The sequence below is a fragment of the Canis lupus genome, chromosome 20 (assembly GCF_011100685.1).
Source record: "Canis lupus familiaris isolate Mischka breed German Shepherd chromosome 20, alternate assembly UU_Cfam_GSD_1.0, whole genome shotgun sequence".
NCBI classification, from domain to species: Eukaryota; Metazoa; Chordata; class Mammalia; order Carnivora; family Canidae; genus Canis; species Canis lupus.
In genome coordinates, this window is record NC_049241.1 from 57484514 (window position 1) to 57511396 (window position 26883).

At 62.1% G+C, this 26883-nt stretch overlaps 1 protein-coding gene across 5 annotated transcripts; it reads right to left on the reverse strand.

Moving 5' to 3' along the window:
* Window positions 1-642: 642 nt before the first annotated feature.
* On the reverse strand, window positions 643-26689 carry CSNK1G2 (casein kinase 1 gamma 2). Of its 5 annotated transcripts, none has more exons than XM_038567926.1 (13): window positions 26607-26689; window positions 9542-9977; window positions 3670-3717; window positions 3373-3413; window positions 3217-3286; window positions 2980-3128; window positions 2651-2885; window positions 2501-2586; window positions 2347-2431; window positions 2093-2241; window positions 1890-1973; window positions 1697-1803; window positions 643-1603 (listed from the first exon to the last, which is right to left on the reverse strand). In XM_038567926.1, the coding sequence occupies exons 2-13, from the start codon at window positions 9723-9725 to the stop codon at window positions 1549-1551; spliced, it is 1293 nt and encodes a 430-aa protein (XP_038423854.1). In that variant the 5' UTR covers window positions 9726-9977; window positions 26607-26689; the 3' UTR covers window positions 643-1548. The 5 variants fall into 5 exon arrangements, with proteins under 5 accessions (XP_038423854.1, XP_038423856.1, XP_038423853.1 ...); XM_038567928.1 differs by lacking the exon at window positions 26607-26689 and adding an exon at window positions 26035-26152; XM_038567925.1 differs by lacking the exon at window positions 26607-26689 and adding an exon at window positions 15348-15470.
* Between the last annotated feature and the right edge of the window lie 194 nt (window positions 26690-26883).

Below are 26883 nucleotides of genomic sequence, written 5' to 3' on the forward strand. Positions count from 1 at the left end.
ACGTTCTGGTTTTGCTAGGCATTCACATCCCTTTGCTTCTGGCCACATCACGCCAAGACCCCTTACAAGGGCACTGATCCACCACGGGACCCCCGCCCCACCAACATGACCTCACAGAAGCCTCAGTCTCACAAAGATCCTGTCCCTCACACTGTCCCTCACACTAATCCCACTGGGGTTAGGGTCAACGTGGGAGCGTTGGGGGAACACATGCAGTCCGAGGCAGCTACCAAGGAGATCACTTTTCCTCTGTGCTGCATTCAAGGCAACTCGTGAGGCTGTGCCGGGGCTCCCCACTGTCAGGTGCACTGGAGACCCAAGCATCCAGCTGCAGCTGCCCCCCGTTTCTCCTGGAAGAACAAACCATTTCGTTACAGTTTCAAATGTGCTTGTGTACAGCCAGGCCCAAGGGGACCTGTCTCTTACCTGTCTGTCCTCTCTCACCTGGACTAGGTCAACAGCCGTGCCCCAGCCCCCAAACACAACCAAACCCAGCTCCGACACCAGAGTCCTCGCTTCTCTTGTTCTGACCACTTCTCCTGAGCGTCACCCCCCGAGCCTGCCCCTCCCAGGGACATAAGCATCTGCGCTGCTGCTGCTTCAGCCAAGCCTCTCGGAAATACCGGACACCACACTCAGGAGTGCTTTCATTTTCCTTTATTTTTTTTAAAAAAGCCCCTAAACTCTATGGCTTCCAGGAAGCGTCAGAGAAACCGAAGTGCCATTTCTGTACACCGTGTAAAGCAAGACCTAGACACACACACCGCTGCCAGGCCGTCCCCAGCTGCTCCACCCCGAGTGGCAGCACAGGCCCTCCGGAGGGCCCGAGAGGACCGCACTCCCACCAGGGCTGCCCAGCCCCGGACACACCTGCGGGGCTGGGACAGGGCTTTAAGGCGCTTGTCTCCTGCTGCTCAGCCGGCAGCGTGGAGCACGGACACGACAAGCCCACGAACACCCGGGCACAGACCATGGCTCGAGTGGCCAAGAGGTGGCCGCCCCCGGGGCCCCGGGCCCTGGACACGGCTCCACGAGCAGGTGTGGCAGGAAACCCTGCGGGCTATGCCCGCTGGCCCAGGCTTTGGTGCAGCATTTTGGTTGGGGGGCCGCCCCCACCCCCGCCTTCCCCTGTGGTGCGGGGAGGCCCAGGGCAGGCTCGCCCCCGGCAGCAACGCCCATAGCGTCCCCTCGAGAAAACGGCCTTTGGATCGAGGGAGACAAGCTGGACTTTATGAGACTAACGGGACGGGCTGGCCGGCACGGGCAGCCCACTACTCACTTCAGCAGGCGGGCGGGAGGGGCGCAGGGCAGGGTGGCCACTGTGTTTCTCTTCTCCTTGTTTCAAATAGTTAATGCTCTTGGAGGGGAGGACTAGACACAGGTGTAGAAATTTCGGCCAAAGTCTCATGTGAAGGACGTGACCCCAAGTGGGGGGCGGGCGGCTGAGGCCGGCCCTGCAGTCTGCGTCCTGGCTGTAGGCCACGCGGCAGGGGCCAGGCTCGCCCCGGGGGCTGCGGCAGAAGGGTTCAGGGCGCCACCGCCCCAGGGTCACTTGTGGCGCTGCACTGCTTTTCTCTTCCTCCTCTTGAAGAAACAGCAGCATCTGCACGGGGGGAGTGAGGGGACAGACATGAGAGCGCTGGGTGCAGAGGGGGCCCGAAGGGTCCCCGCGCCCAGCAGCCGCCCGGGCCCTTACTTGGTGTCATCGGCCACCTCCACCTCTGCGGGCGCTGTGATGGGGGCGTTGGAGTGGCCGGCAGTGGGGTCGTCCGCATTCAGCTCCCCGTTGGTGGAGTTCAGCGCCTGGGTTTGTGGGGAGGGCAGCAGGGGAGTCAGAGGGGCCCTGCCCCACCCCCCACACTGTCGGGGTCCTTGGACCGGCCCCTCACCTGGTTTTTGCTGTGTAGCTGGGCTTTGTCCCGAGGCTGAGGCTGCGAGGGCAGGTCGGTGTGGACCGTGCCGATGGGTGTCGGCTGCGGGAGGGGGGGCAGGACGCAGCGCTGAGGCCGGGCAGCCTACTCCCACCCCCCGCATCCTGGGGCCCCACCCCTTCAGGAAGCAGGGCTCTGGGGGCACGGGGACCCCCACGTACCAGGGGCTTTCCCGCCCAGTCGTACTCATAGTCGAACACGAAGCCGCTGCGGTCAAAGAGGTCGGTAAAGAGCTTGCGCAGGTAGTCGTAGTCCGGCTTCTCGAAGAAGTCCAGGCGCCGCACGTAGCGTAGGTACGTAGCCATCTCCTCTGTGGGGAGCAGGCGGGCGTGCAGGGGTCAGTGGGGCCCGGGGGTGGTGGGGGCCGGGCGGGGCGGGGGGGCCGCGGGGGCAGGGGGCGCCCCTCACGCCTCACCTGGGAAGCTCTCGCAGAGCACCTCAATGGGCGTGGCCCGCTTGGTGTCCCCGATCTTCTGGTAGCGCTCCTTGAGCGTGTCGGCCTGTGGGGAGGGTGGTCAGCAGACCGCGACCCGAGGGCTCTCCCCCCGCCCCCCCGGCCCTGCGCCCACCTTGAGCCCCTGCCAGGGCAGGCTGCCACGCAGGAAGTACATGAACATGTGGCCCAGCGCCTCCAGGTCGTCGCGGCGGCTCTGCTCTGCGGGGGGAGAGCAGGTCAGCGCGGCCCCCGCGCCCCCCCGCCCGGCCCGCGCGCGGCTCACCCTTGCCCAGGTGCGTGTTGATGCTCATGTAGCGCGCCGTGCCCGTCAGGCTCTTGTGCTCCCGGTACGGGATGTGCTTCTTGGTCTCGGGGTCGATGTACTCCTTGGCCAGGCCGAAGTCGATGATGTGGATGGCGTGCTGCCGCTTGGTGCCCGGGCGCCCCACCAGGAAGTTCTCGGGCTTCACGTCGCGGTAGATGAGGCTCTTGGTGTGCACGTACTCCATGCGCGTGATCTGCGGGGGTGGGGTGCTCAGGGCTGCCCGCCCGCCCCCGGCCGTACCCCTCCTCAGCGCAGCCCCCTCCCCCGCCCGGCGCCCCAGCCCGCACCAGCTGGATGGCGATCATGAGCACCGTCTTGAGCGTGAACGTGCGATCACACAGGTCAAACAGGTCCTCCAGGCTCGGCCCGAGCAGCTCCAGCACCATGGCGTTGTACTTCCCGCACGGGCCGAAGTAGTAGACCTGAGGGACGCCCTCTGTGGGGGCAACACACAGACTCGTGTGGGGCCTGCGTGGTGCCCCCTGCCCGCCCCCGCCGCTCCCCCGCCGCGCGGGGCCCGGTACCTGCGGCGCTGAGCTGCTTGTAGAAGCGGTACTCCAGGTGCAGCTGGGGCGCCCGGGACTTGATGGGCTCCTGGTAGGGCGGGGGGACACGCGGTCAGGTGCCCGGGTGCACACACCCCTCCTCCCGCGAGCCACCCCCGCCCCGCCCGCACTCACCAGTTTAATAGCTACGTATTCATTTGTATAGAGATTCTTCCCTGTGGGAGAGAGGAGGAGAGGGGGAGAGGGGGAGAGAGGGGGAGAGAGGGGGAAGGGGGGGGAGAGAGGCGTCACAGGGCAGGGCCCCCGCAGGGCGGACCCCGCACGGCCCACCCCTCCGGGCCCACGGCCTGGGAGGACAGAGAATGCTCCGAGGGCCCCTGCCCCGCTGCGGGTGACCCGATGTGCCCGCCCGCCAGCCCTCTCCTCCCCCCACCAACCCAGGCCCGCCCACTCAAGGGGGCTGCTCCCAACTGCTCTCTAGGGGATCCTTCCCGCCAGCACACCAACTTGCTCCAATTTCTAAAAAAACAAAGAGAACAGAGATCCATGGTGACCCTGAGGCCCCTCTTGGGCTCCCAGGGCAGAGAACCCAGGTGGGCCGTGTTCCCGCCCCTAGGCCACCTGACCTGCAGCAGACCCTCCTGGCTCCCCGATATCCCCCACTTCTCTCCTTTCCTCACTACTCTTCACTGGGCCTGCCAGGAACTCTGCACTCCAGCAGCTGCTCTGCCATCTAGGCAGGACCTGTAGGTGACGCGGCAGCGGCCCCAGAGCCGTCCACGCCCCCACTCCCACGGGCTCATCTCCTCCGCCAGCCCACCAGCGGACCCGGGCCCTGTGGAGCAAGGCCCCTGCCAAGAAGCCGCAAGGAGAGGTGGTCCAGGTCACGCCTTGCAGAGGACTCCCCCAGGGTGCTCTGCTCCTGGCCATCAGCTCAGAAGAGGGAACAGGCCCCAGGTCCCTGCCCCCTGCTGGAAACCGCGGTCAGTGAGACCCTGCCCAGTGGCAGCTGGTAGGCTTCCCGGGCAACAGAGCTCGCCTGGGCCAGGAGTGTTTGCCTCCCAGGTTAGAAACAGCCTGGGCCAGGTCCAGCCAAGCCCCTCACTGACCACCAGGACCTCCAGGAGCCTACACGGAGCCAACAGGCCCAACCTCACAGAACTGCAACAGCAGGAGTTCCAGAACCTGCCGAAGTCCAGATTTCACGTGCTAGAGCCCCTAAGGCTGGCAGTGTCACAGACGGGACTTCCGGCCAGACGGCCCAGCCCCGCGGCTTAGGGCTTCCGTGAGGCACCCACCTGGCTTTGAGTGGAGTGACCTGCTGCATAACGGAGGGGCTGCCCTAGCCCCTCAGGCCTAAAGGCCCGCCCCCGGCCCCAGCCCCCTTGGGAATTACTGTGCACAGCACCCTGGTTCCCCACACCACCGTCTAGTAGTGCGGCTCCGTCCAGCGCCCTCCTGTCCTAGCCCTTGGACTGCCCTCCTGGGACCCTAAGGGCCACGGACACGGCCCCACGCGATATACCTGGTCCTCAAGGACGCCACACTGTCATGGACCTGCTGCGCCGTCTGTCCCCTTGTCCTTGAGTAGGATCTTTGCAGGAAGAGGCCTCGGCTTACCCTCCCCGACACGGTGCACCTCCACAGTCTGAGGGACCTTCACACTTGGGTTGTTCCTGCCCCCATGTGGCGGTGGAGACCCCCCGCGTACCACCTCACAGGCCAAGGCCACGGCTCCGCACACCTGACAGCCCATCCCGGCCACTGCCCCGTCCCGGGAGTGCTCCGAGGCATCTGTGCCGCTGGGGCCCCCACCCGCAGAGAGGTCCCCGCAAGCCTGCAGGAGAGCCTGGGGCGGGGGCACTGAGCACTAAGCACCCCTAGCTGTGAGGCACAAGCTAATTACCCTCACGGATGTTTTTAGTTTTCGATGGAGAGAACTTGCACATCCTTTGTTAGATTTACTGTACAGGCCCTGGCAGGTTTGGGCATGCTTACAACTGATATTGTTTTTACATTTTTCTTTTCCAACCGTTTGTTGCTCAAATTGAAAAATTCATTTCTGACTGTGTCTTGCGAGGTGGCTGCAGCTGCTGTGTGCACCGGTCATGCCCTCCGGGATGAGCCCTGCTCAATTCTCTCCAGGTGTGCTTTGTCTTTCCCCCACTTCCCTGCACAGTCTGGAAGGGGCGGGCAGAGGCCCCCCCCCCCTTCCCACAGACTCACTCGGTTAGACAACTGAGAGGCTTTTCATGAACACTCATTAGCAGGGAAAGAAAACTTGAAGCCCTGCTTCCTTGATTTTGATTTTATTTTATTTTATTTTATTTTTTTTTCTTGATTTTTATTTAAAAAAAAAAAGGTTTTGCCTCTTATGTTTTTCCTTCCCCATCTTATTATGAAAGTTTCAAATGCAAAAAAAAGTAGAAAACCCATGCAGGGAAGACCCACATCCTCACCACCTCGATGACATCATTAACGATCTGCTCTTTGTCCCGCAACGTATCTGTGCACCCGTCACCCACTCATCTCCCTTATTTTCAATAAAATAAGTGCATTTCAAAGATGCAAACACCAGCACCCCATCCCCTCAATATTCCACCCAATTAAGACCAAGGATTAAGGTCAGTATGGACTCACAGCTCTTGTTTTCTCTGGGGGGAGGGGGGACATTTACCTGTGAAACACACACACACACACCTCAGCTGTCACATCTGATGAGCTCTGGCAAATGGGCGATGCTGTACATTGCAGCTCTGTACCCAGACAGAAAACGTGGCCACCACACGCCCCTTCCCGGCCTGCCTCCACCTTCACCTCCTGAGAGGCAGCCACCAAGATGGAATCATCCAGCATGTCTGCTCCTTCCCGGCTCCTTTCACATGACGCGGTGCATCTGAGATTTCTCCATGTTGCAGTTTGCCCACCACGGGGACGCGGTCCGGCTGGCTGACCCGGTCACCCTGGGGGACACTGGGTTGTTCCCAGTGTTTTTTTACAAGCACAGCTGAAGGGAACGTGAGCATACGGGACTTCCTATGGGCACTCGGGGTCACTCTGCCAGCAAGGTTGCTGGCTGTGCTGCAAATGTGGCGTGTAACTCATGTGGCTGCCTCCACTCGTGGCTGAGGAGGTGGAGGGCCTTCTGTGCTCCCTGGCTGTTCATCTGTCTGCTTTTGTAAAGTCTCTCTTCGTATCTCTTGCCTATTTTTACTTTGTTTTTTTTTAAGTACTTTCTACAGCCAACATGGGGCTCGAACTCACGACCCCAGGACCAAGAGTCTCACGCTCCTCTGATGGAGCCCGCCGGGTGCCCGTCTCGTGCCTATTTTTAATCGGAGTGTCTATCTTATTATTGAGTGTGTGTCCACTTGTCCCAGATACCAGAGCTGTGTCAAGTGCTGCTCTGTAAGCACCGGCTCGCCTATCCGTGCTCTTAACAATGTGTTCTCATAAAAGAATTTTTTTTTTTAAGATTTGTTTTATTTATTTCAAAAAAAGAGAGGAAACAAGGAGAGGAAGGAGGAGAGAAGCCTCTCTGCAGACTCCCCGCCAAGAGCAGAACCCAATGTGGGGCTCGATCCCACGACCTATGAGATCACAACCTGAGTTGAAACCGAGGGTCAGATGCTCAATCAACTGAGCCACCCAGGAGCCCCTCATAAAAAGAGGTCTTAAACTCTGATGATGCCTAATGGCTCCCTAATGGTAACTGATAATTGTACTGTGTCTTGAAGAAACTTTTGTGTTTGACTGCTCATGGGAGTTCTGGGAGAGCCAGAGTCCTTGAAGCCCAGAGAGAGTCTAAGGTGAGCGTGTCTAAGTGCCCACACATGCCTCAAGTCTGGTGGAGTTCAGGGGCTCGGGGCTCGGAGGGCCTCCCAATGTTAGCAGTTTTACCTCTGCCTGTACAAGAAGAGCTCCCAAGGGACTACGAACAGAAGATTCTAGGGCCACAGCCATCCAGGTTGGAGATCTCCCTGAACTCCCGACACCTGGCTGAGAACGCGGGACAGGGGTGACTCCAGCCCTCAAGTCAGGTCTGTTCTCTGCTGCCCTGATGGAGCTGACAACCAGCCCCTGACGATGTCAAGATGAGTCTCCAGAACAGAGCATAATGCAAACGTTCCACATGAGGCCCCCAGAGTTTCCAACATTTTACAGAATGGTACCAGATGTGTGCAAAAGGAGGCAAATGAGACAGTAACAAGGAAAAACAAAGTCAAAAAAGGTGTCAAAGACTGAGCCTGTAAAATAGTCACAAGGACGTGTGAGGATGTCAAGGACAAGATGGGCACAATGGACGAGCAGACGGGAAACTTCAGGAAACAGGGGAGTCAAGTGAAATGAGAAACACCATGTATAAAAAATGAAAAATTCACCCGGACGGCTCCAACAATAGACTGACACACCAGAAAACAAGAAGAGCAAACTTACAAAAGATCATAAACTAACCAGACTGAGGCAAAGGAACAACAAAAAAGGCTAAAAGGAAACTCAGAAGAAGCTTGAGGAACCTGCAGAAGAGCATCAAACACGTCACGTGTGTAATCGAGCAGGAGTATGCAGTGGAGACAGAGATTAAGGCAGGAAAAAATGTGAAGAAATAATGATTAAAGTTTTTCCAATTTAGTGAAAAAGTATCATACAGATCTGTGAAGCTCAACTGGTCCCAAGCAGGACAAACAGAGACAAATCCACCTTAAACACCACAGAATCAAAATCTGAAACCAAAGATAAAAAGAGAAACTTTGAAAGGCCAGACACGGGGATCCCTGGGTGGCGCAGGGGTTTGGCGCCTGCCTTTGGCCGAGGGCGCGATCCTGGAGACCCGGGATCGAATCCCACATTGGGCTCCCGGTGCATGGAGCCTGCTTCTCCCTCTGCCTGTGTCTCTGCCTCTCTCTCTCTCTCTCTCTCTCTATCATAAATAAATAAATAAATAAAATTAAAAAAAAAAAAAAAAAAAGGCCAGACACAGACACACGATACACAGGATGCTCGACATGAGCCACCACCAGGGAAACGCAAATGAAAATCCCTTGACACCTGTGAGCACGCTCCACCCGGAAAAGCCCAGCAGCCCCAGATGTTGACGGGACATGGGCTGTCCAGGACTCTTGTCTGCCGCCTGCAGGGGCTTAGAAATCAGTCTGGCAGTTTCTCAGCAACACACACCTCCTCTGTGACCCGCTGCCTTAACAGAGACATTTGTACGCAAGATGTGGAGAGGGACGTGCAGGGCAGCGCATTCACAATACGGTGAAAACCTACAGTCAAATGTCCCTGGGCAGAACAGATGAAGCAAACGGGGGGCAGCCCTAGGGATGGACAGACCAACAAACAGCAAGCCACCACCTACACACGCAACAACAGGGACACTCACAAATGTGCTGCGCAAAAGCCAGGCAGGAGGGAACACGTAGCTCAACTTTTAAAAATGTTTTAAGCCAAAAGCTGCTGCACCCCACGGCCCCAACACACCCTCTCATTTGTCCATGCAGACCTGCTGCGTGCAGGCTGCTGATCCTGACACCCCCAGGCTGCCAGTCAGGACCGGGCCTGTGTGTGTGCGGCCGCGCACATCCTAACGGGGCAACAGGGTGGGTCAGCTGCAGAACTGCCACTAGGTGGCCGGCAGCGCTGGACCCGTCTGCCCCGTGCTCTGGGGAGGGCGCCGATCCCTCCTGTGAATTCGGCAGTCTCGGTGACTGACCAGACGCATCTGCTGCTCGAGCCCAGCACCTGCCCTCATGGCCCCCTCCAGGCAGCACAGAGCTTGGAATCCCAGCTCTTAACGGTTTGTTAGCTCAGAAACCCCAATCCCAGGACTTCCTGAAGGAAGCCGAGACAGACCGTGAGATCCCACGGGCCAAGCCCAATCCTGGCAGCCTCTGCAGTGGCTGAGGTGTGGCTCAGGCTCAGGACGGGGACCTCAACCCAGCCACAGGACCACTAGCTGAGGCACACACCAGTGGGGCCGGCCACTGGACAGGGCGCAGGCTTTGCTGCATTTCCTGACAGCTAAGTGCTTGGCAGGAGCTAAGCTTGCATTTCACCCTCCAAATGCACCCTGGAGCCATCAGACAGAAACTTCCATGTGGGTCTCCCCTGCATGGGCAGGGGGCAAAGGGCATGCAGATCCTCCACAAAACTGTTCCTCAGAAACACAGGGTGAGGCAGGGGGTGCACCTCTGGTACAATCTCCCCCGTGGGGAACAGAGACGCACACTTACCTGAATTCCCAGTCCCACAATCTGGAAGCCATCTGGGAGTGGTGGCCACAGCCCCACTGGGCGGCCTCCCCCTCCCCATGTCCCGGAATATAAGCAAGGGGGCTCACCTAGCCGGAGCTCCCCGAAGTTGCCACAGCCTATCTTCTTCCCGACCCGGAAGTTGGGTCCCACCATCAGGACCCCTGAGCTGGTCCCCGAGCTCCGGACGCCATGGCTGGTCCGGCCGCCGGCCTTGGACATCCTCCGACCCTCCTCCGACTCCCCTTTCCCTCCTTTCTTGTCAAAATCCATAAGTTTGTGGTACCCTGGCCTCTCCACGGTGACTCTGCTGCCGTGCAAATCCCGGGTCTGTGCAGACCTGAGGTTGCGGGCGGCTCTTCAGGGCTAGTACACCATGGCGGCCCAGCGGGCTTCCTGCTAGTGAGACGTGGGCGCTTGCCAGGGCCCGGCCGTAGCGCTCATCTCGGTGGCCTTGGGGTCGCATGCAGGGGGAGGACACATTCTGTTGACAGGTCCCGCCGCCTCAAATCTCGTGGCTCCCAGCTGGCGGAGAAACAAAGGCACAGGTTAGAAGGCCACACCTGCCCACAACGCAGCCCCAGATCAGCAGGGGGACCCACGGGCGACACGTTGGGCAGCCAGGTGGCATTCTGAAAAGATCTTTGAAGGCACAAGTGCGACCCATGACATTCTGGGGAACTGGGGGGAGGGGGACCCAGGCCCTTGTGAATCCCCATGTTAAGGTGGTGTGGGAGGTGCTTGGTTGAGGGCCCCCACCCCATGACCCAAGGACCGCTCCACTGGCAGAGGGGACGGCTAGTCCAGTGATGGAGGCCCCAGAACCCTGAGGCCAGCTGTGTAGCCCCGAGTCTGGCTGCAGAGACACAGGAGCCAAGGCAGCTTCTCAGCAGAACAGAAAGCGCCTGAGCTGGGAGACGGGCCCTCACCACCGACTTCCAGGCCTCTGGGCTGCCCCGGCTGCCCCCATGGTCCACCACCCCCATGCTGCCCAGGGGATGCCAGGTCCCTGGGTCTAATTCCTGGAATCTGTGACGTGCGGTCAGGCGAGGCTGGAGAGGCCCTTGACCCCGACAAGGCTTCACTTGGTCAGCAGCTGCCAAGGGAAGTCAGGTGAGCTCCAAGGTTGACAGAGCCGCCAAGCTGGGCACAGGCTGTGCCTGCCACTGGGGTGGGACCAGCCTGGGCCCCCCTGGGTATCAAGCTAGGGCCGTGGAGGGCTTGTAGAAGGACGGGCAGGCACTGAGCAGCCCCCAGGGTGCAGGGAGGAAGGGGCCAGCCACCCAAGCTGGGCGGGGAGAGGGTCAGGTGCCACAGAAACCATCCCGGGTCTGCCCTTGGCCCCGGCCTCCAGCCCCCCGTGTCCCCACTCCATCCCTGTGGCTTCTGGTTGCCAGCCAGCCAGACCAGGCCTCTCCGCCACGCTTCCTCCTCCAACCCCCACCAACTGCTCCATCAAAGCCAAAGGATCTCCTCAAAGAGAAACCACCGACATGCCCCTGTACGCGCGCCTCACCAAACCCGTCCTTTATGTGTGAGGGCCCCCGGGTGGCTCAGTGGGCTGAGCACGGACTCCTGGGCTCAGCTCAGGTCATGATCCTAGGGTCGGGAGACGGAGCCTGCTTGAGATTCTCTCTCCCTCTCTCCCTCCATCTTTTCCCTCTTTTCGAAAAACTTTTAAAGATTTTATTTATTTATTTATTCCTGAGAGACACAGAGTGAGGCGGAGACACAGGCAGAGGAAGAAACAGCCTCCATGCGCGGAGCCCGACGTGGGACTCGATCCCGGGACCCAGGGTCACGTCCTGGCCAAAGGCAGACGTTCAACCACTGAGCCTCCCTGGGGTCCACCACTTCGTTAAAATTAACTGACTGAGTGACTAAATCTGAGCGCGGAGCCAGAGGCCTGGAGGAGGGGTTCTGTCTAGAAGCTGCCCAGCTCCCGCCTGTCCCCATCCCTGCCCAGTGCTCAATGCCTGCCGACACCCTGCAAAGGCCACGCACGCCCTCAGTGTCTGCAAATGATCAACAGGACACGGGTGACAGAAAACAGCACCGTGGGCACCCAGAGGCTCACCCGGGGGCGGGCGAATTCCTTCTCTCGGCATCACGACACTCACTGAGGTGGTGAGCAGGGCTGGCAGCCCAGGGAAGCCCCCGAGGGCAGCGGCTCCCCGGCCCCCAGCCCCGCTGCCAGATGTCCCAGGGAGGCAGGGACAGGGTCACTACCCCCCCTGAGGCCCCCACTGACCAGGTCAGGACCACGAGTCCTGGGAGTAGCTGGCTCTGAACCTCCTGCCCAGGCCGGTGCCCACGGAGAGGCCGTGGCCAGAGGCACACACGCACACACACGCGCACACACGCACTCACACACGGGTGCGCAGCCCCAGCCCCCAGCAAGCTGTGCCTGCCCGGGAGGCCCGGTGGGGCCCTCGCCCAACCCCACCCCCCACCACAGAAGGACCCCAGGCTTGTAGTCAGGAAGGAGCAAGGCCCTGGGGGGTGAGGACGGCGGTGGGCCTGTGGTCAGGACGGGGCAAACACAAAGAAGGGGGTTTGCAGGGACTCCAACCTCCCCGGTCCCAGTGGTGCCCAGCCCCCACCCCGGGCACACCTAGAACATGCGAAGGGATGGGGTCTTGGGGACTGGCTGGGCCCCCCAGGAGGGAACAGGTGCGTCTGGGACCCACGAGCCTGCCCTCTTCGCGCTGCGCAGGCCTGGAAACCCTGCAGAGCCCCCCGGAGAGCCCCTGCGGCTCCACCTGAGGGTGCCCACCCGGGGCGCTCACAGCCTCGAGCTCACCGTCGAGCCCTGCACCCGGGCGCACCGTGCGGGCGGCGGAGCCACGCTCCAAGAAAGGCCGGGGGCGCGCTCTCCTGGGAGGGTGGGCACCGCGAGCCGCTTCCCGGGCCTCACCGCTACTCGTGTCACGAGCCACGACTCCCGCATCACAGGGCTCCGCGCTCTTCAGCCCGAGTTACCCAGCCAGCGCCGACACTCCCCGGCGTCCCACCACCGCAGAGGGAATCCCGGCCCCACAGGCCCCCTCCCGTCCGCGTCACACCCGGGAACTCACACCCCGTGGGGCCTCCCGTGTCTGGCTCCCCCTGAGCGTGTAGGCTCGGGGTCTGTCCCAGGGCAGGGTGGGGCGCCTCATTCCTGCGAGGCTGGGGGACGCTCGCGTGCTTGGTGGACCGTGTGTCCATCTGTGGTGTGGAGAGGGGAGCGTCTGTGCACACCGGTGCCCACGCTCCCGTGTGGACGCGTGCGGTTTCTCTTCGCACACCGGGAGACCAGCTACTGGCTCCCGGGAAAATTCTTCCGTGACCATCCGAGGAGCTGCAAGCCGCTCTCACGAGCGGTTGCACGATTTTCTGGAGGCCCCCACGCCACGTAGGAGGGCGCGAGTGCTCCTCGTGCTCCGGCCCGGGGGTTGTGCTCCCGGTCTGCATTTCCCCGGTCACCTTTTCTTTCTAGGCCCGCGTCTCCTTCCCCAGTGGAGACAAAGGGGTCCACGCCTGCTGACTTGAGAGGGGCTGTGGCTGAAGTGCAATGGCAGGAACAAGGAACCGCGGAGGGCACGGCGGGAAGCTGCCCGTGGAAGGCTCCCCCGCCACGGGGCCGGGGCCCAGGGCCACAGGCTGGCACGCACACACCCGGGACGGTCATTGGCTGGGACAGGATCTCTGCAAAATCCACCGGTGTTCGCGCCGCAAAGGCGGAACCCTGACACCGGGCCTCAGCTGCCGGGAAGCCAGTCCCCACGCCCAAGCCGCACGCCCTCGCACACGCGGCACGGACCCCTGTTCCCCGGGAAGTCCTCCAGGTTCCAGGAAGGGTCGCCAGAACCCACCTACTATCCCGCTGACGATGCCGAGACGTGGTTTCAATCAGCCTCTCTTTCGGGTCAGGAGCACGAGCACGCGCGAGCACACGCACACGGCACATGGACACCCGCGACCGGGCGCCCCCACATGCCCAGAACACCGAGGCCCGTCACTGTCCTCCAGGCAGAAAACCCACAGGAATTTCTTTTTTTTTTTTTTAATTTATTTATGATAGTCACACGGGGGGGGGGGGGGGGGGGCAGAGACACAGGCAGAGGGAGAAGCAGGCTCCATGAACCCGGAGCCCGACGTGGGATTCGATCCCGGGTCTCCAGGATCGCGCCCTAGGCCAAAAGCAGGCGCTTAACCGCTGCGCCACCCAGGGATCCCCCCACAGGAATTTCAAAGATGTAAAGACACGCTGCGGGGCACGGAACATTCTGGCATCTCGTCACCTCCACCGTCCTGACGAGGGGTGCTCCCCGCAGAGGCGCGTGGCGAAGCCAGCAGCAGGACGCCCTCGGAGCCATCACCCAGGGGACGCGCACACAGCGGGCCGGCCGGGCACGGTGTCCACGCACACCCAGCGCGGGGCTCCTGCTGGGGCCAGGCCCTGGGAAGACCCACCTGGAGCGGAGCCGGGGAGGCCGGGCTGCGGAACCGGTCCCGCTCGGCCCCGAGGCTCACGGAGGAGGCCCTCTGGGGGCCTGCACACCCCTGCACCCCCACCCCACCCCTCCGGGGAGGCCCCTCCTCGTCCTCGGGCCCCACAGATGCGCGGGGGCACCGTCTCCACGTCCACAGGCCTCAGGACACAAACCCCTCCCGGGCCTGCGGAGCTGACGTCCGAGGCCCAGGAAGCCAGGAGACCCGTGCGTCTGTGGGCGGTTCTCAGGGTCCCCCCGAGAGGTGCGTCTTCTCCCCCCAGCCGGCTCCCAGGGTCTGACAGTACTCTCCTCCCCAGACACCTTCTTGCTCCCGCCTTCGAGAACCCCAACCATGGTGACGCCACGCTGGGGGCCTAGGGCCACTCTCCACGCACCCTGCACCAACCCTCCACCGGCGCTTACAGAGGACGACTCCATGTCCCGCTGCTCGCAGGCTGCCCCTGCGTGAGCCTCGCCGTCCAGAGGGGGCCCCCAGCAGCCCAGGCAAGCAACCAGGCACGACGCCGAAGGGATGCTCGTGCACACACTGCCCCACCTCAGGCCCCTGGACCCACAGTGACCCCCCCACTGCAGCTCACCCAAGCCTCATGCTGGCCCGGGGCTGGCTGACATCTGCCCCCATCGGTGCCCTTACAACAGGGCAGGTGTACGGTCACCGCCTGCAGGGACAGCAGGCACCATGGTGGCAGGTGAGAAGCCCTTCCCGGGAAATCCCCGAGGACACCACCCTATTCAGCCCCACAAAAATCAGCTGCCACCCCCCAACCAGGAGGCAGCACAGACTTGCAAATGTGGAAGGTGGGCAAACCCGACATGCCCTGGGGGGCACCCCACCCAGCATGGGCCACACAGGGGCATTGTGGGTCCTGTCCTGGGACATTCTGAAAGCCGGGGGGGACCCACAGGGAACCGAGGACAGGGCAGCAGAGGGTGAGACAGAACCCGGACCAGAGCCTAATAATAATAATGCTCATGTGGGACCCAGGAGCGGGCAGGTGCCCAGCCGGGCATACCTGGGTTGAGGCCGGGTAACCTGAGACCTCAGGGCAGCGGAAGTGTCTGCCGTTAGCCCTGGCCTAGGCCCAGGTGCCAGAGCTAAAAATAATTATCCTGGGGAAAGGGGCCTCTTGTCCCTCATTCAAGTCTAAAATAAACCCCGTCTCAACCCAACACGGCCCCCATTCCTGGCACGGGGCAGGCCCCTCGGGTGAGGGCTCCACTCAGGCCCCCGTGGCCAACCGAAATTCCACAGGGATGGTCCCCAGCCCGCCGCCTGCCCCCCGTGAGGACCACTGGCCAGCGCCCGGGCAGCCCCCGTGTCCACACGGAACAGGTCTTGCAGAGACTGCTCTAGGTCGGGGCCGTGCTCCTCTGCGAGCACCCACCTCAGGTGAGTTACCTGCCGTGGTTTTTCGGGGGTCCTCCATCTTGTCAGGGCCAGGGGCCAGCTCCCCTGGTGGAGGCCCCAAGAACCCCCTTCTCTGACCTGTCCATTCAGTGATGTCACAGTCCCTGGCTGACATCACCAGCACAGCCCCAGCCCAGAGCCGGGGCGAGTCTGGGAGCAGAGGCAGGCAGGCAGCCTCCCTCCAGGAGGGTGGGCCTCCGAAGCTGCCCGGCCCCGGGCGCCGACTCAGAGGACCCACCTCACAGCAGATCCAGGCTGTGCCCCGTCGGGCACCTCCCGGCCATGCACATCCCTGGTCTGCGCCCGAGCCCTCCTCCGTCCCACGGGGACTTGATGTGTAGGCAAGGCCTCCTCCCCAGGATTCACCTGGCCCACGGCCACAAGTACCCCTGGCGCCCTGTCCTGGTGTCTACACAGCACTCCCCAAAGGCGACTGGACCCCGGAGGCACGGCCGGCCTTGTCACAGCCAAGAAGTCGGAAGTCACCTGCAAGGTCATGTTGGGACGGAGGCGGAAGCGGCCCCCGAATGGCAGGCCCCCCGTGATGAGGCCAGCGTTGACGTGCAACAAGCAGAAGTGGGTCATAAGTCACGGAGTTACAGATGAAGGACCCCAGCCCCAAAGACACTGGGGGGAGAGCACACCCCCACCGGCAGGGGCTGCCAGGTAACCAGCGGGGATGACACCGGGGAGGAGAGTCACTGGTGGGTGCCAAGCACAGGCCACTTCTCAGTGACCTGGAGGGAAAGGCCGCTGTCCAGGGTGAGTGTACGCCCAGTGGCCCTGAGGCCACACTGAGGGTGGGGACATCCCGGCCAAGGCCACAGCGTGGGAAGACGGGGCCCTCCTGCCACGGCGGGTGCAGGATGGTGGACTGGGGGCATCGCGGCTCTGTGAGGGGCACAGGCACGGCTGACAGCCCACCAGATGCTGACGGAGCCGTGCCCACGCGGCCCAGGGCCCTGAGAGCCTGGGAATGCTCGCCTTGCAACCCTTGGACAGACCTGGATTTTCTCAGAACAAATCACGTCATAAAAGAAAGGCAAGGTCCCAATAACAAGCCCGCGCCAAGGCCACGCACCCGGCACGCAGCGGGAGAGGACACCTGGGACTGGCTTTGAGATGTTGCCTCCTAGAGCAGGGCCGCACCCTGAGGCCCCGGGAAGCTGCTCTCGGCCAGGTGGGCTTGGGGATCTCCGTGGGAGCGCTGAGCGGGATCGGGGCAGACAAGCAGGGGGCCCGCAGGTCCTGCCGGGGGGCTGGGAGGGACCCGAGGGCCTTCCCTGCTGGGACGGGGGGTCCAAGCGTGGGCCGTGGGCCGACGGCTTACACGAGACCCTGGACCACTGGAGGCAGGAGCGTGGCTCAGGCTCACAGAGCCCCAGCACACCGGGCACACAGCCCATGCGGGGTGTCTGGCCCGAGAGTCACCACTCACGTCCACGGAAGGGGGGAACTGGGTGTGTGCCGGGGGCTCGGCAGCTGCCCTGCCCGGGACAGATTGGGCCAGGCCATCCTCCCAGGGTGCTGGCCTCTGCCCCGACCCCCCACGGCCACCCAGAAAAGCCCTCCACACCTTACCACAGAACTAACTGCCTGTCAAGGGGGCAGGGGTGTCCCAGCCCCATGTGACAGGCCCCGGGGACCCCTCTCCTGGCCTGTCCAGGCCCATCCTACAGGCAGGCTGGCCCAATGTAACCACCACGATGATGCACCGCAGCAGGCCTGTATGGACAGCTGTGTCCCCTAAAAGGCACGTCCTATGTCCTGGAAATGTGACCCTACATGACCCAGACAAGGGTCCTCATGAGGAGAGGGCCCAGGTGCACGGAAGTGCAGGCCACGGAGGCAGCCGCAGCCAAGGGGCAGGATGGACCCTTCTCGCAGCCTGCAGAGGGAGTGCGGCCCGGCCACATCCTAATCCTGGACTTCTAGGTGCCCGACCAGCACCCCCAGCCAGGAGACCGGGGCCAGCATCCACAGGGAGGAGCCGCGAGGCAGCAGGGACCCCGACGGGGCAGCACGAGCAGGACTCTTCCCTCAGAGCTGTCATGGGATGAGCCCAGCCTGGGAATGTCCCGCAGGACCCAGAGGACAGAGGTGCCGTAAGGGGTCCTGGGCAGAGGGGGATGTGGGCACTGCGGGGACCTCTGGTCAATAATGACATATTACCTGCCTGGCGCAGGTAACACTGCTCCAAAATAAAGGGTACTTAAAAAAACCCAAACGTCCAGCTCTCCTCTAGTAGCCTCCTCCCTGCTCCCCTCAATCGAGCCCATGCCCTCCCGCCACTCTGCTCCACACAGTGGAATGCCAGGCATTCTCCCACCTCTGGACCTTTGCACATGCTCTCCGCCTGCCGGGATGCCCCTCCCTCGAGTACAGACACGCGCGGCTTACTCAATGTGGCTCCAGGTCCTTACTCAACACCACACAGCTCGGCTGCCCTCCTGGCCCCCCGTGCACCTTGGCCACCACGCTGGCCACAGCACCTGCACACAAACAGGAGGTCCTCAAAGATACCACGGCCTTTTTGTACAGGGCACCTGCTTGCTGATTGGTGAACAAATGAAATAAAGCAACGGATCAAAGAGAAATGGGTAAAGCCACGGAGGAAATACAAATGGCCTAACAGGTGGTCACTGCTCAACCTCCCCCCTCGTCCCCCAGGGCAGGCCGCATGCAGCTGCCTCCGGAAGGCACGGGCCCACTTAAGCGGGACTCTCCCAGCAGCACAGTCCAGCGGGCACGTTCTGTCCCCCTCGTGACTCTCAGGGACACCATCCCCCGACGGCCAACCTCCCACCCAGCTCCCCATCTGAGCCTCTCCTGGGCCTTCCCATGGGGTCCCTTCCAGATTTCCCCACACGGAGCGCTCTGGCCACCGCGGTCCAGGGCAGAGGAAGGAGCTTCGATTTTTAGGGGCACAGCCTGGCGGAGTGTACTCTCCCTGCCGCGGAGACCACGGCCACTCCTGAGGGGAAAGTGGGTCCCAAGCACGTGGCCAGGTCCCACTGACCAGCATGCTCGTGTTTCAGGGATCGGAGAGGGTCTCACCGAGGTGTGAACCGTGCCTACCTGTTGGCTTCTAGTGACTTCTCAAAAACGTTCTTTAGTGCTTTGCCGTAATGTTTGTTCGTTTTATTCCATGTGTGGCTTTTTGGCCAACTAAAAACACCACTAACAGGGCCGCTGAGTGGCCCAGTGGGTTAAGCATCTACCTTCAGCTCAGGTCACGATCTCAGGGCCCGGGACCGCACTGGGCTCCCTGCTCAGCGGGGAGTCTGCTTCTCCCCCTCTCCGCCCCTCCCGCTGGTGTGCGCACAGACGCTCTCACTAAATAAGTAAATAAACAGAAATAAGAAGGCACAGCGAGGGGATCCCTGGGTGGCGCAGCGGTTTAGCGCCTGCCTTTGGCCCAGGGCGCGATCCTGGAGACCCGGGATCGAATCCCACGTCGGGCTCCCGGTGCATGGAGCCTGTTTCTCCCTCTGCCTGTGTCTCTGCCTCTCTCTCTCTCACTGTGTGCCTATCATAAATAAATAAAATTTAAAAAAAAAAAAAAAAAAAGAAGGCACAGCGAGTGGCGCTGGGAGCGACGGCTACAGATCGAAGTCAGACCCGCAAGCCAGCCCACTGCCCAGGCCACACGTCCTGCCCCTGGGCCTGCGCTGGCCTAGCTTCCGGGAGACGCGGCCTGTGAGGGCTTCAGAGGAAGCCCCCCAGGCGCCCCGAAATGCTAACGGCGATGTGGGACCTCAGGAAGTAAGAGGTGCGGGAGCCGTCAGGCCAGCCGCGAGAGGGGGGAGCTGCCCCGCCGCTGCCAGGGAGCCCGGCGACCCCAACCCGCGAGCCCCAGCCCCTCTCAGCGGCCCCGGGGAGGATGCCCTGGCCCCGAGCTCGCACAGCACGCCCGGGCACTCGCTGTCCACGTCCCACACGGGGCTCGGGCTTCGGGAGGCTCACGGGAGCCGCCCTCCCCACGCCAGGGCCCAGTGGGGTCAGTTAGGGACCTGGAGAAACCCCAGAGCTGCCCAGCCCTTGCCTCCAGCCACCCATGTGGCAGAGCAGCCCCCAACTTTGGTCCCCGAGCTCAGCCCAGGATGGAGGAGCCCCTGGTGCCCCGAAGGCTACCTCAGAGTTCATAGGCAGCACTGCTGAAAATCCAGATTCCCAGAGCACCCCGAGTCGCTGATGCAGGGGGCTGGAGTGGGGCCCGGGAGCCGTCCCTTAATCCTGGAGGTTCCACTCCACAGGCCTGCCAGCCACCCCCCCAGCCCAAAACAGCCCTGGCACCAGCACCCAGACACAGCAGATAAAGATGCCACACGACCGACAACGAGCTTCCGACAAGCCACGGGGACCTCTGAGCATGAGGACGGCCCCGCGCCACACGGGACTTACTCGTTCGAAGCCACTGCTGGCTGGCTGCCGGAGACTAAGGTCCTTGGGCGAAGCAGAAATGACAAGCCTCCCAGAAGACCCACTGGCCACAAGGGTGCTGTGTTCTACTCAAGTCTGTGTACTTCTTAAAACAAGCATTTCAGGGCATCTGGGGGGCTTGGCGGTTAGGCATCTGCCTTCGGCTCAGGGCGTGACCCCGGGGTCCCGGGATAGAGTCCTGCATCGGGCTCCCTGCAGGGAGCCTGCTGCTCCCTCTACCTGTGTCTCTGCTTCTGTCTCTCTCAAGAGTAAGTAAATAAAATCTTAAAAAAAAAAAAAAATCAAGCATTTCCAATGAAAACTTAGCTTTCAAATGGAAGTGAACCACGAGTGTCAAATATACGCCCAAGAATGAAATAACGAAGCTTCTCACCAGCAATCTCTTAAACCCATTACGTGTTTAGGGCAGCCCGGGTGGCTCAGCGGTTTAGCGCCTGCCTTCAGCACAGGGCGTGATCCTGGAGACCCGGGATCGAGTCCCACATCGGGCTCCCTGCATGGAGCCTGCTTCTCCTTCTGCCTGTGTGTCTGCCTCTCGTTCTGTATCTCATGAATAAATAAGATAAAATAAAAAAACCCATTACACGTTTAAATGATCCGAGATACACGGACTGAAAATTAATTTCGCCTGTTGCTCTCTGGCCCAGGCCACGGGTGCCTGTGCCTCAGAAACCCTCATCACCCACAAGCCGAGGACCACAGAGAACACCTCCGACGGGGAAGCCAAGGCCCGAGGGTGGGAGGCACCCAGCAGAGCCTGGCCGAGGGCCGCGAGCTGCACTGGGGCCGGCTGAGCTGAGCCCCCACATCTGCAGGAAAACCGTGGAGTGCCCGCTGTGGCTCTCTGCTCTCCCCAAACCAGGGAAGATGATCTCCTAAAGCGGCTCCCCCTCCCACCTGGCAGCAGAGGAGCTCCACCTGGAGCAAAAGCCAGAAAGCCCTGGGCAGCAGGTGTTAACCACCCACCCCCCCCCGCCCCCCGCCCCGCCGCCTGCCGGCCGGGACAAAACTAAAAAAGAGCAAGACACAGCGGAGCAGCAGGGAGGCCCGGCCATCCTCCACTCCGTGCGTGTGGGGGCCGTGGCCGTGGAGCCACAGTGCAGCACAGGCCACCTCACTGACGGCTGCTGGGAGGACTGGCCCCAGAGCCCTCTCCCGCTGGCTTCCTCCAACTTCCAGCTCCAGGATGCAAGCGAGGGCTGCACTGCACAGGCCCCAGGCCCCATGAGCCATGGACGCGCAGCCACATGCTCAGGGAGGCCCCTCTCAGCTCCAGCTCCCTGCGGCAGCTGCAGGTTGGCAGCAAATCTCCAGGGCGGGGCTCCCACCCAGGGCCATCCTGCCCCCAGGAACAGTGGGCGACACCTGGGGACATCTGCGGCTGTCACGACTGGAGTGCTCCTGGCACTGAGTGGGTGGGGCCAGGAAAGCTGCTCAGCGCCCAGGAGCCCCCCCAGAGTGATTCAACCCCGATGTCAGCAGTGCCAGAAGAAAGAGAGCGGGGACAGAAAGTGTCCTCAGCATAAATTTCCAACAGGCCCATCAGGACAGCTTACAGAAAAAGGCAGCCCACGCATGGGGGCCAGCAGACTCAGAGGGGGAGCAGTGCGCAGGTCGTGCTCACAGCTCCCACCACCCCCTACTGGTGTGAAAGTAGAGGCAGAAGGGAAGGCGCTAGCAGGACAGACAGGTGCACACAGGTGTGCCAGAGGGTCCCGGGAGCTGTCAGCACCACCCTGCCCTCCCCGCCCCCCCCCCCCCCCCCCCCCCCGCCCGTTAGGATCAGCTCCTGGCCCCACTTTCACATGCTGGACTACTAGGGAGGTTGACAGTGTGTGTTGTGAGACCCAGCACAGCCTCAGGCATGGGTGGTAAAGGTTCTGTAAAGACGTCCGTATCCAGGCACAGCCCCGGAATTACACCCAAGACCATTTCTAAAAGCAGTGACGGGATCCCTGGGGGGCTCAGCGGTTGGCGCCTGCCTTGGGCCCAGGGCGTGATCCTGGAGTCCCGCGTTCAAGTTCTGCATCGAGCTCCCTGCATGGAGCCTGCTTCTCCCTCTGCCTGTGTCTCTGCTTCTTGCTCTCTCTGTCTCATGAATAAATAAATAAAATCTTTTTTTTTTTTTTAAAGAGGGGCGCCTGGGGCGCTCAGTCAGTGAAGCATCTGCCTTGGCTCAGCTCATGAGCTCAAGGTCCTGGGATCGAGCCCTGCATCAGGTTCCCTACTCAGTGGAGAGTCTGCTTCTCTCTCAGTCCCTCATAGGGATCCCTGGGTGGCTCAGCGGTTTAGTGTCTCCCTTCGGCCCAGGGCGTGATCCTGGGATCGAGTCCCACGTCGGGCTCCCTGCATGGAGCCTGCTTCTCCCTCTGCCTGGGTCTCTGCCTCTCTCTCTTTTTATGTCTCTCATGAATAAATAAAATCTTAAAAAATAATAAAAATAAAAAAATAAAACCACTGAGAGAGCCCTCGGGTGTCTGGGTCCTGATGAGCCACACCTATCTCTCCCAGAAGCCCGTAGCCTTTCTGGAAGTCTCTGATTTTTCTAATCCCTGAGCAAACAGGTGAACCTGGGGAGCTAAAATGCCCCCAGGCCCAGTGCTGGGAAGCCTGTGGAGGCACCGCCCCACCGAGGGGTGCTGCCTGGAGCTCCCACAGCCACAGGCCGGCCGAAGGGCTCCGCCGGGCCCAATCCCTGCCTGTGCGGCCAAGGCTTGCTCCTCGGGGTGGCCACCCTGCTTACTCAGAGCCCACTGGCCCTGTCCCGGGACCACAGCATGCAGAGACCACAATGACAGGCACAGCCACGTGTAGAGGGGAACTGCAACCCTTGCTTGGGGAGGCTGTGTGCTGGACAGAAACACTGCCCTCAACCCCATGTCCACAGAGGGGAGTCACCTGGTCTCTAAGATGGGGGACTCAGTCCAGACCCCAAACCAGATGAGGTACCGCCTCACTTTGGAAGGTGGAGATTTCCCGGTAACTGAAGTTTATTTTTTTTTAAAGATTTATTTATTGGGCAGCCCCAGTGGCGCAGCGGTTTAGCGCCGCCTTCAGCCCAGGGCGTGATCCTGGAGACCCTGGATCGAGTCCCACGTCAGGCTCTCTGCGTGGTGCCTGCTTCTCCCTCTGCCTGTGTTTCTGCGTCTCTCTCTATATATATATATAAATAAATAAATAATCTTTAAAAAAAAAAAAGATTTATTTATTTATTTATCATGGACACAGAGAGACAGAGAGAGACAGAGACACAGGCAGAGAGAGAAGCAGGCTCCATGCCGGGAGCCCAATGCGGGACTTGATCCCGGGTCTCCAGGATCGCGCCCTGGGCCAAAGGCAGGCGCTAAACCTCTGAGCCACCCAGGGATCCCCCTGAAGTTTACCTTTTTTTTTTTTTTTTTTTGAAGTTTACCTTTAAATACAATTTTCTCAAAACTCTAAGATGAAAGCAAGTAACAACCTATTAAGTCCAGTTCTACCTCTGAAACAGAGAATGCCTACCCCAGGGCCACCTTGGATCCTGCCGTGGCCTAGGATGGCCCAGGACCCACCAGGAGCTACCCGGTTCTGGAAGGACACTTTGACCAGTGTGAAAAACGCCGGCACCTTGTCCATCCGCCAAGAACGCTCTGCAGGACTCGCGCTTCTCAGGGAAGCTGCTGATGCGTGAGAAGCCCTGTCCTGCAAGGGACTGATGTCCCCTGGGTTGGCTCCTCTGTGCCCACCAGCTGTAGCAAGGAGTCCCTGCCCCCACCCGCACACGCCCTGCCCATGCTGTGCCCATGCTGGTGCTCACAGCCACCCTCCACGGCAACACGGCTCTCTGGAACCTCAGTAGAGACAACCCAAGAGCCGGCTTTGCATCCCAGGTCTGGAGTGTTAGTCTGACTTCCGACACACGCCAAAGGGAACTTACAGGAATAAAGCTGTTTTGTAGCCTGACGTTTAACGTTGCTGAGCTCCCAGAAGTGAGGCCTCCAGCTGCCCTGTGAGGGTGAGCAGAGCCTGCCGGAGGCCCGCTAGGGCAGGGGACCCCAGACAGGGTCTGGACAGGGGCGGTGGGACAGCAGCGCCCACAACCATGGCTGGTTCTTGTGTGCAGAAGACTCGTGGCTTCCGAGCAAGGCAAAGATGTGCTATCACTTACCACCCTGCGACAGCGCCTCCCACCCGGTGGTGGACCCCCACGCCACAGGGGCCCTGCGTGAGCATGGCCTGGACCAGAAGCTTCTGGGGAAGACCAGGCAAGAGGGAGATGGGGAGGACAGATGAAAGCTCGCAACCAGCAGGAGACCCAGAAACTCCCGCCACACCTACTTCTGCTTGAGCCAGTCCCGGCTGCCCTGTCAGGGCCAGGCCTCTGTGATCAGCAGGTCATTCAGCAGGTCACTTGGGACCCTGCCTCCTTACCCACATAATGGGGACTCGGGAGGCCACCCAGCAGGGCCCCCCATAGGGGAAAGGGGCAGACTTAAAGCCACCCAAGGTGGGGGCCGTCCAAACCAAGCAGGCCTTGGCTCGGTGGTCTGCCTCTCCAAAAGCCCACTGAGTGCACGCGGAGACACCACCTGTGGGAACACGACCAGCGAGTGCCAGAGCTCTTCCCAGCATGCCCTGCTGCCTAGCTTGACACAGCAGGGCATCCATCAGGAGTAAGAGGGACCACTGGACACGGACGTGGACCACAACCCCAACTAGTGTGCCCACGATCCTCCGCACGGCCTGTCTCACCATCAAAGGTGGCCGGTACACCCACACTGACCTGCCCAAGGCCACCAGAGGCCTAACACTGGTGGCCCCCAGCACCCAGTGCCCCACGGTCCCACCTCTCCTGCTCCTTCCCCAGCCCTCTGCCCACCTGACCTTTGGCCCTGATGGACCTCGAGCTCCTCCTAGGAGGACACAGGGCCCCAGCAGCTCACCCCTGGGTTTTCAGGGCCCACCTGGGAAGAACCTACCAAGACAGAGACCTAACCCCACCACAACGAGGACGAGGGACCCTGCTGCCTGTGAGGCGGCCTGGGAAGGAGGAAACACCACAGAGTCAACTATAGGGCAAGGGGTTACTGGCATCTCGGGGTTAAAATGCCATTGTCCTATAGTACACCTTCTCAGGAACCAAGCCAGAGGGGCCCCAGGCCTGTCCCAGTAAATCGCCATGGACACAAGTGACCCCGTGGGTGTCTGCAATGCTTACAGGCTGGCATGCTGGCTTCCCCAGACCTGAGATGAGCAGATACCAAGGCGTTCAACTTCAAAAACAAAACAAAACAAAAAAACCCTCACCTACTTCCTCTTGCAACCCAGAAGTAATTACCATGTAATTAGAAGGAGAAGAAGGAAAATCAACTGGAACCAGAACCAGCAGTTCAAAGAGGTCTGCCTTCACAGGGGCTGTCACCAGAGCAGACACGCCCAAAGCCAGGTAACGAGACACTCATCCCCAACCCACTTGATAGAAACGAGAAGTAACCAAGATCAGACACGAAGGTCCGAGCACCAACTTGAGGCAGAAAAGCAAGACCTGTGCCTTGAGCCCTGCAGAGCCCCTGGGGTTTTGCCCACCCTGGGGGGGCAGGCGTTTGCCGTGGGCTCCTCCCAGACCTCCCTCCCCACCCGAGCACGCAGCACACTCAGCAGCACACTCAGCGGGCCCAGGGGGCCTGCCCCCCCGCCCCCCAGCACAAGCACTCCCCCACTTTCAGCTTCTCTGAGGCAGGGCCCCAAACACCACAGGGTGGGGGGAGCCCGTGTGCACTCCCGCCAGTCCCCACCCATGGGCCTGCCCTCTGCCTGCAGAGCCCGGTGGTCCCTTTCTTGGGGCACAATTTGATGGAGGCTCAAGCGAAAAACAAACTACCAGCGAGACCGCAAACTTCCCCCTTTGAAACCCGTGGGCCTGGCTTCCAATCTGTTCTTCTCACACAGCCCGTCTTGCTGGGGGACCAGATCAAGGCCCCGCGGACACTGCCCCACCGTACTGGAGCCTTTGTGCTCCCACTCATCCCTCGCACCCACCAGCCAAAGGGGCCTGCGGGGCCGGGGACGCCCACTGAGCGTGGCCATGTCCTGCGGGGCGAGGACCCACGGGGCTGCAGACGCATGGGATGGAGCCCCAGCGGGTGGGCGGCGGGCGGACACCCACCAGGTCCGAAGCACCGGCCAGGCAGGGTCCTCCGTGCAGGGGCGAGGACAAGGTGCTGCGGCCTCCCAAGGCCAAGGGCCCCAAGCCTACCTGGGACGACGGCCCACGGGCCTGGAGGAGCTTCCCAGAGGGAGCTGGGGCGCCGGGGGGCACGGAGGTCAGCGTGGCCGCCGCCCGGGGCGCCCAGACATCGCACCCCCTCCCCGATCCAAAGTGTTTCCGGAAAACAAAACCGGTGGCGCGGGCGGAAGGGGGCGGGCACAGGCGCACCGAGGCCGCCGCTCCGCGCAGGGCCTGCAACAGGTCACCCCGCCGGGCCTCCCGCCGGCCCCGAGCGCCCGGAGCCCGGCACGGCAGGCTGGGGCAGGGTCCGGGCACGCGGGGGGGCCCTGGGCTGAGCGCGGGCGGCAGGCGCGGGACGAGCGGCGCGGGCAGCTCGCGGGGGCCTCGGGCCGGGGGCGGGGGCGGGGGCGTCGGCGGGGCTGGGAGCCGCGGGCCCGAGGCTGCGGGAGGGGACCCGGGGCGGAGGACGAGGCTGAGGCGGCGGCGCCCGGGACGTGGGCGTCGGGGTCCGGGGCCGGGGGCGCGGCGCGGCGGGCGCGTGGCCGGGGCGGGCGCGTGGCCGGGGCGGGGGCGGCGGCGGGGGCGGCGCGCGTCCTTACCTCGGGGCCTCCGCCGTGGCCGTGGCCGTGGCTCCGCGGCCGGCCGGGCAGCGCGGCCCGGGCTCCCTCAGCAGCGCGGCGCGGGCCCCCGCTCCGGGCCCCGCTCGCGCCGCGGCTCCGGCTCCAGCGCCCGCTCGGGCCCCCGCTCCCGCTGCCGCTCCCGCGCCGCCGCCGCCGCCGGCCTCCGCATGTTGGCGCGGGCCGTCCCCGCCGCGCGGGCGCCCGGCTCGCCCCGGTCTCGCAGCGTCGCTCGCGGCCCGCGCTCACGCCCCGGCGT

Coding starts and splice junctions, on each gene's coding strand:
- CSNK1G2 (XM_038567926.1), bottom strand. CDS start 9,725: ATGGATTTTGACAAGAAAGGAGGGAAAGGGGAGTCGGAGGAGGGTCGG. Junction 2,587..2,650: donor CAACACGCACCTGGGCAAGG/GTGAGCCGCGCG, acceptor CTCCCCCCGCAG/AGCAGAGCCGCCGCGACGAC. Junction 1,974..2,092: donor ACTGGGCGGGAAAGCCCCTG/GTACGTGGGGGT, acceptor CCCCTCCCGCAG/CCGACACCCATCGGCACGGT.